General features: G+C 44.1%; 1 protein-coding gene across 1 annotated transcript; it reads left to right on the top strand.

Moving 5' to 3' along the window:
* The first annotated feature begins 6,205 nt into the window (after positions 1-6,205).
* Positions 6,206-12,458, top strand: LOC133948493 (fibroblast growth factor 10-like). Its single transcript, XM_062382278.1, has 3 exons — positions 6,206-6,995; positions 11,813-11,916; positions 12,267-12,458. The coding sequence occupies exons 1-3, from the start codon at positions 6,536-6,538 to the stop codon at positions 12,456-12,458; spliced, it is 756 nt and encodes a 251-aa protein (XP_062238262.1). The 5' UTR covers positions 6,206-6,535.

Genomic DNA, 12,458 nt, shown 5'->3' with positions numbered 1-12,458 from the left:
CGTGTGTTTACTTCTCACTGTGTATGATGCATGTAAGGTCATCTGGTGGTGACATCCATCCATCCCTCTCAACAGTCTTAGAATCCATTTTGAATATATCCTCTTTTCAATAGGTCAATAATCAGACCCGTCTTTGAATCATGGTTTTCCTGCGTCACTACCTTTCCTGCTTTATGACCTTTTTAATTCAAGGTCATTCTGGCCTGATAGAGCCGGATGCTGCTGGATGTGTGCAACACCAGAATCAGTAGCGCCGGGCTCGGTTTCAGGAATCAGGTTCAGCTGGCCCAGATTTCCCAGGCTCCTCTGTGCCATTAGAGGAACCGTGGCCCGGTGCCACACACCCTACCGCTGTCATTCAAGCCCGAGACCAAGAGTTGCTCAGCAGTAATGGAAGGAGTAACACAACACTGGGTCAATGTGGAGCACCGTGTCCTAAAAAACCAGTAAGTCTGTGGGTGTGTGTGTGCAGTATCATGACAAAGCAAACTCCATCCAGTTGTATTACATAACCACATCTCTCATTCTGTTATGTCATTGTGTGCTTTATTTGTAGCGTTGCACAATGGAAAGAAGGGATTGAGCTCAAAATAAGGAAATGCCTGAAAATATCAAAAGAGAGTTCAGGCTTTAACAGTGACCGTGGTTGCCTGAGAAAACAATTCTTTTAGGACTCATTTCTGATTTAAAATGTCCAGTCCTGTGAATCTTTGCACATTTCTGCTTAATCCTTGATGCACAGAGGAAAAAGCATTATTTCCTGAAATTAATTAAATGTGAAAATATTGTCACCTCAGTCAGCGTATGAAGAACAACAGATCAACTACAGCTGCTCAGAACGGCACAAGGGGCTGATGGTTGGTTCTTCATTACAAAGGGCAAACGTTGCCACAAAATTACTCTTAACCGCTGGTTCACGACAACCCAAGTGTTCTGCAGCCAAACTTGTGGGTTTGGATTCAGCAGTCGAACGTTTACTTCATTATTTGTAGATTATCCAGAACCAACAGTAGCAAACAGATGTGGCCTCCACAGCTTTAAAGACACAATAACACTGGTCTGAGGACAAGTGATTGGCAGGATAGTGTTGAAGAGAAAAGGCTAAAGATGGAACATTCATCTCACTGGTATAGGTTTGAAGCTCGTTGCAACACTGAGTAGATTTATGCTTTGTGAGAAGAGTAAAAATAGAGGAGAAACATCAGTAAATATAAAGTAAATATCTTCAGCTTCATAGGACAATGCAAAATTTTAATTTCGAATATATATTATTATTATATATTATTCCACTTGGTGTCATTTAATCAAATATTTTATTTATATTTTTTTCAATATAACAGCCAACATTCTATACTACTTAAAATAGGTAATAACCGTTTTAATTAGAAAGCACATTATTCTGTTATTAGAAGTCATGCAGTAATTTCATTATAATTACCTTGTAAAAATACTTATTATCAGGGATATATCGATATGATCATTTGTTATTATGTCATAAAACTACACTGGCCCTCAGTATGGCGCTCAGACAAGCTCCTCCCCGCCACACAATTTTAAGAATAAAGTTATTTCTGCTTAAAACTAACTATCAATCAAATACAGATGAATACACAGCCTCACTGGTTGAGGTGATAGCACTTTTTTTAAACTACCTGAGGTTGACTACAATAAACATCCATAAAATCCACAATTGGCATAAGGCAGACGTACACATTGATTTACAACTTCTTCTGAAAACTCCCACCCATAAATATTACAGATACAGCTGCCCTGATATAAACAGGAAGTCAAAACATATTCTCTCGTCATATATTATTTGGTTTTCTATACATTATAGTAAAAAGCTTGTTTTTTTATTTATCTATTTATTTATTTGATGACACCTTCGACTCATATCGCCCGGAGAAAAACCGAGATCAGTTCATTGTGGAAGAGTTGACCCAGTATCTGACCTGTAAGTAAATTCCACTGTCCTGCTGAAACCGACACTCAGCAGAGGAGGATGATGTAAGTGTTGGTCAGGAAGGGGGGGGGGGGAGGGAGATAACATGACGAACATCTATTGATCCCCGTAAAGCAGGAAACAGCAACCTCATCTCGTTGGTTACCAGACACCAACGCAACACAACGGCCAGGAACACATCAAATATTTACGTTTGATGACCAGCAGAAAAAGTAGGCCTCCCAGTTCGAGCCGAGCGTCCTCTTTGTCTGCCAGTTATCTCCCCGGAGCATGAGGCAGCGCGTTTCCTTGTGATGTATGAAAAACCTTAAAAGAGAATGTTATCGTTAATCTCTCTGCTTACCCCTTCAGATCCCAACGTAAACCCAGGGAGAGGCTCGAGGAAGAAGCCGGTGGAACGTAATCCGTGAGCCAACGTGCTGCTGGTTTGGAGGAAGAGGTTCAGTCTGGTGGCTCCTCATCTGGACCCCATCACGTTGCCTGTCCCCAGGCAGTCAGACTGGCATCCCTGTACCAGGCCTGTTCCTTTATTAAAGCCTCGGCCTCCTCTGACCCAGCACACACAAAGCGGGCCCCGGGGAATGCAGACGGAGACACACACATGGTTCCCATAGGTCCGTGTGGTTGTTTGTGAGTCGTGCGTTTGATTCCCTCGTAGACCACATATGGATTCGAGCTGAGCTAACGTTGGGAGCGAGGTGCTGTGCTTTGTGAAACATCTGCTTAATGATAGTGCAGCAACAGGGAGGGACAAGCAGACTCACAATGGGCCCAGCTAAATCAGAGACACATGACGTGAATAAGGTGAATTTCCACAGTTGGAGCAGACGGAGCAACAGATTGGACAGCTGCATCCACCTGCTGCCACAAGGCAAACTCAGGTGCTCAGGAGAAGGATTTATTATTTATTTATTATATCAAGTTTGCATGAAAATATTATCGTAGTTGTGCAGGAAGAGAAATGATGTAGAAGAAATTCAAACTTTTAACAGACAGTAAGTCATTATTTGTCCTTTCAGAAAAAAAAAATCATCTTTCCTTTAATTACAATTACTAAAGAACAATTGGTATTTTGTGTCATTACTTTCCAACAACCAGTATTATACAATAAGTGAACTTTTTCTGTTAAAACTTTAAGAATAACTTTATGAATTGCATAAAGAATTTCAGAGAATAGTCAAACATAGTGTGATCAGATTAAATCATCAAAGTAACACATGATGAAAATACCCCTCAGCCGAAAGTTTCCTCTGATAAGTTAAAGTGTTTCACCCCAAAAACAGATTTTGCAAATTTTTTGTTAATGTAAATAAGCAGATATTTGTCTGTTAATTGTTTCATTTTGCTTATTAACTTGTTCCTTTGTCTGAATATTGTGTTAAAGTCGATACTGTAACAGCCTTCTGACCTAAATACAACATAAACACACCTTCCTAAAAAGAGTTATTTCTGTTAAATTCATTCATTACACGCTACATAGAATAAAAGGAACCTTTTCAAGTGTTTGATCTTGATTCATTTTTCTTCTCTTTGGCAGTTGGAACCGTGTGAAATCAAATCTGCTCTGACGCGTATAAATTTCCGGTATTTGAGTTTTTATTGCCTTTATTTTGATCGCGTTTTAGTTTTTTAGAAGAGCCCGGCCAGAGACACAGCCTGTAGGGAGGGATCAGACGCACTTCTGTCTGTTTTATTGCCTATTGTTCTGAACTTTGAAATGCCGTTCGGGAGATAGATCTATAAAGATAAACTAAATGCTAAAGCTGTAGAGCAGGGAGGGATGTGAGATCATCTCCAGAACCTGCAAAGCTCACTTATATTGCATTTAGGAGAAAAAACACAGGCACGGTTATGTTAACAAAGAATTTGCTCCTTGGCCTCCGAAGAGAATCCTAAAAATCTTGCGAGTCTGTCAGCATCACTGCAGCCCAACATCTCTCTCAGGCAACTCCGCAGAGATTACTGGAAAGAACAGTAAGTCTACGGGTATATCCGCACATCTGTCGTCATCTGGCTGAATCCCTCGTTGTCCGATAAAAACTTGATGCATGAAACTGGTCTCAGATGTTATTAAAATAATGTTTTGGTCTATGAGTGTTTAAATTATAATGCTGAAGCATGTCATTGTCAGGTAAGCAAAAAAACAAACTGAATGTAAAGTCAAACTTAAAAATCTTAACAGTTATTTAAACTCAAATTAATTATTTTCTGAAACAGCTACATTCAAACTCTCCATAATTTGTTTTACAATTACGACATTTAAATTGTTGTTAAATGTCAGAAATGCTGAAATTTATTCAAATTATTCAACGTATTGTCACAAACTGGTTTGTAAGTGAGATTTATGGAGTGAAAAATCGTGCAGACTTATTGTGTTTAGTTTTCATTTGGACAGTTAGAGAGGTTAGTGATAAATAATTGACTGTAAACTGAAAATAATGAGGATGTGAAAAATCATGTTGACCACAGTTCAACACAATTACTATTTTTAAAAAACATCTACATTCAAATTTAGACAGCTTAAGTCCAGTGGCTCTTAGGTTGCAAATAAAGAAAAACTATTGTATTGACGTATCAATAATCAGCTCCTCAGCAGTTTCCTCTGCACAGATTCAGGTTATCACAGTGGGAAGGGATGCCGCGAAGGAAGCGCTGATAAGATTTGCTTTGTTTGTATCCCCAGATAAAGCCATGCCAAGACCAGAGTTAAGACATGACTGCTGCTCTGGCCGTAGATCGTTGACAGACGCTAAAGCAGGGCACTAAAAACTAGGATTTAAAGGAAGGAAAACAGGGAACAGGACAGACCCCGACATCACAGACACGGGGATCAGGGAGAACAGATAAGAAAGCCAGCAGCACATTTTGTTTATCACACTGGATTGTTGAAAATGTCCTTGATCACTGTTGTCCTCTTAAAAAGTCTTAAAGGTTCTGACTGCTGGAGCCCACGGATACTCCACCCGTGTCTGTATTGCCTGAGAACATAGAAAAGTGTCTTGCGATACTGATTTGATAAGACAAATCAACGAATAGGACATGGTGATTTTATTTTACTGTACCCCTGTTAAACAATGACCATATCTAACAATCTGCACGTTCATTGCACATACTGCACATTGTTGCCTGGTCCGCTGTGACATTGTCCATATTGTGCCGTGGCTCGTGCCCTGAGGAGAGGCTGATGCATGGTCCGTTCGTCTCATTGGCCGAGTTCCACGCAGACACCTGAGTCACCGAGGACAGAGGAGGTCTGGTGAGTGAAACTGGAGAGCTGCATTGCATTACAGCGCTGCCGGAGAGATAACGCTGCGATAAAGTGCCTTGAGGGAAAGAGAGAGGCCTCAGCAAGATGGCCATGATAAGGCAGCATGCACACGGCAACCGGGCAAACAGTAACTTAATATGATTTCTATCTGAAGAGGCCGAGCAGGACGGCCACTGGTTGGGATTATCACATCTTGATGAGGAACAAGTGGCTCCATTTGAATTTGTGATATTCATCCTCCTTAACCCTGGTTCACAAAAATGAACCAGACATGCCACGAGCAGATTGTTTATTTACAACCGTGCACAGTGAAAACACAAACACTCTTTGATCAACCACTAAATTAATCATTAGTTCAAGACTGTTGCAATACTCCCAGACTGCCTCCTCCTGGCCTGCAGCATCCATTCAGATAAACCCTGCTATCACCCCTCACTCCAGAAGTTAGAGCTGCTTGTGTGTAGGCATGCACACACACACAAACACACACACACACACACACACACACACACACACACACACACACACACTACTTGCTCCCATATGTGAGAGGGGAAGTTGAGTAAAGGAGGGAGGGATCATGTAACCAAGAGTCTTCAGGAATATTCACATCAGGCGAAGGAGGAGAGAGAGAGAGAGAGAGAGAGAGAGAGAGAGAGAGAGAGAGAGAGAGAGAGAGAGAGAGAGAGAGAGAGAGAGACCACCCCATGCCCGTTATCACCATGCTGTATGAAGGTGGAGTCATTTGGGGGTAGAGAGAGAGAGAGAGAGGAGCAGGGCAGCAGAAGAAGAAGACATGTATTATCTGACATGCGTCTGGACTGACCAACATTCCTCTTTAAGTCTTGAATCCTGTTTTCCTCCTCCGACTGAAGTCTGAAGATGCGTCCCTGCACCAGTCGACTGTAGATTGTGAGGTGTCGCTTTCTTCGATCTCACTGGATCTACAGAGTTTGATCTCTCTCCTGGGATATCGGTGAACTTTAATATAATTTTTTCTTGATTTGAGCACCTGCTTGGAAACGCGAGGGTCACGCCGGAGCAGCCAAAAATAAGAAACACACTAATTGCTGTTTTTTATTTTTTATGTAATATTTGCTCGTTCAGGCTGACTTATTTGGCAGATAAAGACTGATCATCATCGTAAAATTCAGAGTTGAATAATTAAGACTTTGCATCCGAACCATCTCCAACCAGCCTGGACTGTGGAGGGGTTTCCTCCCTGCCCTCCGTGCCTCTCCTCATCCCCAGCAGCATGTCCCAGGCTCTGAGGCTGCCACTAGTCCTCCACACAGCACACTACCATGATCAGATGGGCTGCTGGAGGGAGTAAGGCTGCCTCTGCCTCGTCCTGCTCCAGGGCCGGGTTAGGGGCTCTTTCTGGCTCTGGGACCAACTCTAGACCAAGGTCATCCACACTGCATTCCCTTCTGTCTTTGCCTCTCCTGCTGGCCCTGGTGCTTTTCTCCTTTTCCTTGTCCGGGGCGGCCTGCCATCAGCTCCGCAGAGAAAGACTGAGGCTCGCCAACCCACGAGCGCTCAGAGTTCCACTGAACATTTCGGGGACTGAGCTCGCCTTCAGGACCAGGACCATAGGGGGCCCTCTGGGTCGGACTGGAGGGGCGCAGGGTCGGCATGTGCGCAGCTACAATCACCTCCAAGGGGATATACGCAGGAGGAAGCTGTTCTCTTTCCAGAAGTTCTTCCTGAGGATTGATAAGAATGGAACAGTCAGTGGAACCAAGAGCAAGGATGACCCTCTCAGTAAGTAACCAAATGAATGAAATGAAATGAATGAAAATCTGAATGTAAAAAAAATAAAATGAAATAATAAAACATGCAAAAACTAGAAACCGAATTAAACCAGAAACCAAAGTCGATATGAACCTTTTCTATATCTTAGACGAGGCCACTTTCTGTTGCAAAATAAAAGCTTCTAGTTTCTGCAATCAAAACTTCTTAACTTTTTTCTGGTCTTGTTGGGATTTTTGCAGCATTAGGATATAAAAGAAAACATAGAATCACCTGTCGGTGGTTTTGAGTCGAGGAATCAAGTCTGAATCAAGCCTCTGAAATGTGGCTCATTTGAAAGAGTATTAGAGGAAAGCGCTCATAATGCACACATTTGATCTATTTATACACAACATGGCTTGAACACTGTATTTTAATATATATAAAAACATCCAGAGATCACCGGTCTGTCCCCTGGTTTGGAAGTTTTGGAAGAAGCGTTCTCGTCTTTCTGTTTTAAACCAGACATCCCACTGATATCTCTCCTGTCCAAACACTCAGTACAATGGTGGTAGCTCTCAGATGGCTTAAAAAGGAGCAGGGGCAGATAACCCGTCTATTATCAGGCGGTCTTCACAGCCCAGGGTAAACAGCGCTGATAACACGCACAGAAGACCCGGGCTGGAGCAGGGGGGAGGACATGTATGTCAGCCTCATTGATGCTTTTAGACCATCTCTGCCTCTCCTCGTCTGTCTCTCTCTCTCTCGCTCTCCCACTCAGATTGCCCGCCTGCCAGCCGGCATCAAGCAAATTACATACCCTCAGTCAAAGATCAGACGTTTGTTTAAAGTAGTTTGACTTGCTCCCTGGGAGAAACGCGTCTTTAAAGTGATTACATGTTGTATTTTTTTTTCTTTCGGCATATCAGTCAGTAAAATGGCATTCTCATTAGTGTCCTGGCATTCCCACTGAGCTACGTGTGTGTGCCTATGTCAGCCGGTGGGTACCCGGCCTCCTGAGGGCGTGTGATCATATAGAAGACAACGACAACACATGTGCTCACTTATTACTCACAAAGACACACACACACACACACATATATGTTCTCCCCTTCTCACATCCTCATTTTTCTCCCTCTTCCTCGCCGTCCCCCGACCCCATGGCGTGTATATGGAAGCTTTTAATGATCCTCTTGGGAGACCTAAACCACACATTCAATCAAAGTGACTGAGGGGAAATGGCAGAATGTCAAAGGACATGTTTGTTTTGACAAGGTCACGACAGAAGCAACTTTATTTACTGGCCGTAATGTTGTTTTACTGCCTCCTTCATCAGCAGTTTCTGTTTGAGTTGACCGTGTGTCTGACTGTGTGAATTCACCCCTCTATTTGTTTAGAAGACTTTATCTACCTCCCCTGTCTGATCTATTTTTTATTTTGAACGATTCACAAAGTCACATTTTTCAGAGAGCAGAGGTTTCCTTTTATCAGAAGTGGGTTTGGGTTAGCGTGAACCGAGCGTCAGGGAGGGAGGTGAAAGAGAGACTCTCAGGAGGCACAAGTTCATGAATGACATGGCTGATCATCATTGTGGCCACATCAAAGCCGGTGCGTCTTCAGTATCAATGGTGGTGCCATCAAAAAGCTGTATCCTGAGGGGGTCTGGGGACACTGTGTGTGGATTATGCACTCTCATATCAGGTTCACATGGTAAAGGATACTACACAACAGTAGCTTCAGTCTTTGCTCTGGCCCCTGGGGCTAGACATGATCCCAGGGCTGACGTCCTTTGTAGACCATTGATGATCCCTTGAAGTGACAAAATGTACTCCTTTTTTTTTTTTTTGGTGATGAGTTCTGGATGACGTCTATTCCTTTCTCCAGCAACATATATAAATGTAAATACATAATCATGTGTGTATGTATACGCAGTATGTCTCAGAGAGGTGTTCGGGATGTGGAGGCTTTGGTTCTGGTGCTGCCTGTGGCCCCGCAAGGAACCCGGCTCACTGTCTGTTAAGGAACTGGTATCCAGCCTCCCACAGATTTATGGGGATGCCAGCGCAAAACTGTCCCACATGCCTTTCCAACCCGCTGGGAGTCTGTGCTGAGGTTACAGAGAGGCGGAGAGGAAGGGATTGAGATTATCTTAAAGTCAGCTAAGTAGCTATCTGCACGGCCCCGAGTGTGTAGTTAAAATACCCATGATTCACAACTGAGTTCTCTTGAATGAACCTACAACCGGGAGCTCTGGGTGAATAATAAAATGTTGCTGAGATTCAGGTATAAGGTTTTGGCGGTAACAGACTTGTGTGAGTGTGTGTGTGTGTGTGTGTGCAGTTGTGTTGTTAGGCCACCAGTTGTACTTATGTGCAGTATAGGGGCCATGTGTGCAAGATGCCTGTAGACACACGGCTCAAGGAGTGTATACATAGTATATATGGATGCATGTGTAAGTGCACTTTTGTGTGCATCCATCTCCTTTAATCAAAGCTGCAGCCTTCTATATGGCACAGAGCAGATGGGGCTGGTGTGGAGGTTAGAGGACAGAGATGTATAGCTTTCCTCTGAGGTGGGGAAGAGGGTGGATATCCGCTCTGTGTAAATACAGTCAGTGTGGTCCTTATCAAGTGTTATTACTATATATCCTGGTTTATGCCTCACTCCGCTCCATTTTTTTCTGCACGGGAATGGTACCAATCAAAATGTACATTTTAACTTATCTGCCAAAACATAATTTTGTGCAGACCCGGACATCTAAGAGGCAAAGCAAGGCTGAGAAAGAACAACAGTACAGGCTGGATAACACATGCTTTTTGGCATCCCACTGTGGAAAAACCACCTTTAATTCTCACTGGCATTGTGTGCCTCCATTCCCCAACCAACGCACCATTTACTGTTGTAACTCCAAACAGAGCGTATCAAATAAGCCACACATTAGGAAAAAGCAACCAGCATGCAAGAGAAACTCTGCTTTCCCTCCAAGTAAACAGCTGAGCCTGGCTTGGCTCACTTTAGGCTACGTTTTTACATGTGTGGTTCGTAAACTTTACCCCTTACAAAGCATCGCCGTCACATTTAAGGCTTAATTTTGTAATCTGCAAGAAGCTAAATGAAGAACAGGTTTTCTCCTCTGCCCTTTTCCAAAAACTTGCAGCCCTACGCTCATTACTCTGCCTTTGTGGGCCAAGCGGAGCATTCATCAGAAAGCAGTGAATGGAGAGTTTGCAGTTTCACAGCCAGGTGTGCAAGTGCACATTCACCTGCTACCACATTGACCATGTGTGTGTGCATGTGTGTCCGTGAGTGCAGCAGTGTGTGTGCATGTGTGTGTAATGTGTGTGTGTGTGTGTGTGTGTGTGTGTACACAACCTGTCTCGCCCCTGCCTCCGGTGGCTGACTTTGATCAGTGATCATTACAGCCTTTCTAATCCTCCCTCCACCCCCAGTCTCACTGTCATGGCTCCTCTGTCCTCCTCTGTTCTCCTTCCTTTCATCCCTCCCATGTTTACAGAGCAGCCAGAGACTGCCATAGATTGTCTTACATCCTCACTCCGTACCCGACACCCGATCCCATACAGAAACCAGCTCCTCTCAGATCTTCAATGGCCGTTGTGTCACAGTCCCCACCACCGCCTTGCCGACTCAGGCCTCACTGCCCCAAGGTGCCACTGTTTGAACTAGAAACTGATACAGTCAGGACCTCACGGACGAGGAGAGAAGCTGCTGTGTTTTTATGAGAGCGATTGTTCTTCGGGGGTCACACCTGCCTCCTCCACTGTCCACTCACATGTACAAGGCTGGCAGCTCCAGAGGCCCCCCAGCCACAGGAGAGTGGGCCTGACAGCAGAGCGGGCTGCCGCACAAACAGTCATCAGACAGAGGAGGGGCTGCTGAGCTGATCAAAGCATGTCGTCGACTCAGTGGAGTTCACACCCCCACGTCATGAACTGTGTGGTTGTGTGTGTGTTTGTGTGTGTGTGCACACATATGTGCTTATCGGGATAAAATAACGACAGCTCACAGGAAGTGTGGAAAGGAAGTCAGGGAGGGAGTCCTGAAATCAAACATGCCATGTGAACCGGGATGGCTCACATACACACAAACACACACACACACACACAACAGCACAAGACCAGATGAGTGGGTTCTGCGGTCAAAGGACACATTAGGAAGTTATATCTCTCTGACCTCTGATACTGAGACCACACAACTAACCCCAGCTGTCTGCAGCCAAAGCATCCCTTTGTTAACTTGGGTATAAATTAGCCGCTCTAATAACCTGTGAGGAACCTGGATTATTTGCGTAGGGACTTGGAAACCTAAATACCAAACAGAATATAAACAGCCTGAGAACCTCTGGGGACTCAACCTATCAATTTTCAGACTAAATGGCCTTCGCAGCTGGAATCTGTTACGCAGGTGTAGGTTGTAAAGAAACCTTATAATATCATGGAGAGGATAAATGTGCTCAAACAATAATTGTGACCAGACACAGAGTTCCCACGTGTAAATGTCCTGAAATGAGAAAATGCAACATGTTGTTTTTCATTATACTCTCACTAAAGGGACATAAACCTTTATGGACATATTCCAATCTGAGTCTAGACTCTCCAGGGCTCGACCTCGGACTGTTGCCCCAATGTTAATTGTTGAGTTCTCTTATCAACAGCAAAGACGAGTCAGGAAAAGACTGTATTATCTTTACTTCCTCTGTCACATGAGTTTGAAATTTGTCCCTCATTTTTTCTTGAAATGTCATTTTATTTGCACAAATGAAACAGGAGCTCTGATGCTCACGATAAAGCTGGATACATGATGATATAAAGATCTTTTTTTCTGAATCCTAGGTGTCCTGGAAATCACCTCTGTGGACGTGGGAGTGGTGGCCATCAAAGGGCTGAGCAGCAACTACTATCTGGCTATCGGCAGGAAGGGAGACCTGTACGGAGCGGTCAGTATCTCAGTCAATAGTCAATGTGGATGCTCCAGAGAGAGATAGTGTCATATACTCTATGTCCTTAACGAAAAAAGGCCTTATCGTCGTTTCTGCATCGACTCTGAATCCCAACCGGGCGACTGCAGGCACGTGAACCTCCAGCAGAGCTGTGCAATTTTCAAACTGTAAACTAGTTTCCACACAAGAACACAGAGTACCATTTAGTGTAGATTGAGGAGGAGTAAATAAACACGGTTCCATGTGCAACCGCAGTGGATTTGCACAAGATAATGATCCGTGTTTTGCCTTAACCTCACACGTCGGGGTTACAACACTGAAACCCGATACCTGCTGTTTTTCCCCAGAGAGAGTTTGGCGTGGACTGCACCCTGAAGGAGCGGATCGAGGAGAACGGCTACAACACATACGCGTCGGCCCAGTGGAAGAACAAGAAGCGGCAGATGTTTGTGGGTCTGAACGTCCACGGGAGGCCGCTCAAGGGGAGGAAAACACGCAGGAAGAACACGGCCACCCACTTCCTTCCAATTATGATGTGA

The sequence above is a fragment of the Platichthys flesus genome, chromosome 3, assembly GCF_949316205.1.
Source record: "Platichthys flesus chromosome 3, fPlaFle2.1, whole genome shotgun sequence".
In the NCBI taxonomy this organism is placed as follows: domain Eukaryota; kingdom Metazoa; phylum Chordata; class Actinopteri; order Pleuronectiformes; family Pleuronectidae; genus Platichthys; species Platichthys flesus.
Note: the sequence above shows the minus strand (reverse complement) of the source record. Positions and strands in the feature narration are given on the sequence as shown.

Excerpts from the sequence above, each read along its gene's own strand:
- LOC133948493 (XM_062382278.1), top strand. The coding sequence starts at position 6,536 with ATGATCAGATGGGCTGCTGGAGGGAGTAAGGCTGCCTCTGCCTCGTCC. Across the intron at positions 6,996-11,812 it reads GAGCAAGGATGACCCTCTCA|GTGTCCTGGAAATCACCTCT; the intron begins GTAAGTAACCAA and ends TCTGAATCCTAG. Across the intron at positions 11,917-12,266 it reads AGGGAGACCTGTACGGAGCG|AGAGAGTTTGGCGTGGACTG; the intron begins GTCAGTATCTCA and ends GTTTTTCCCCAG.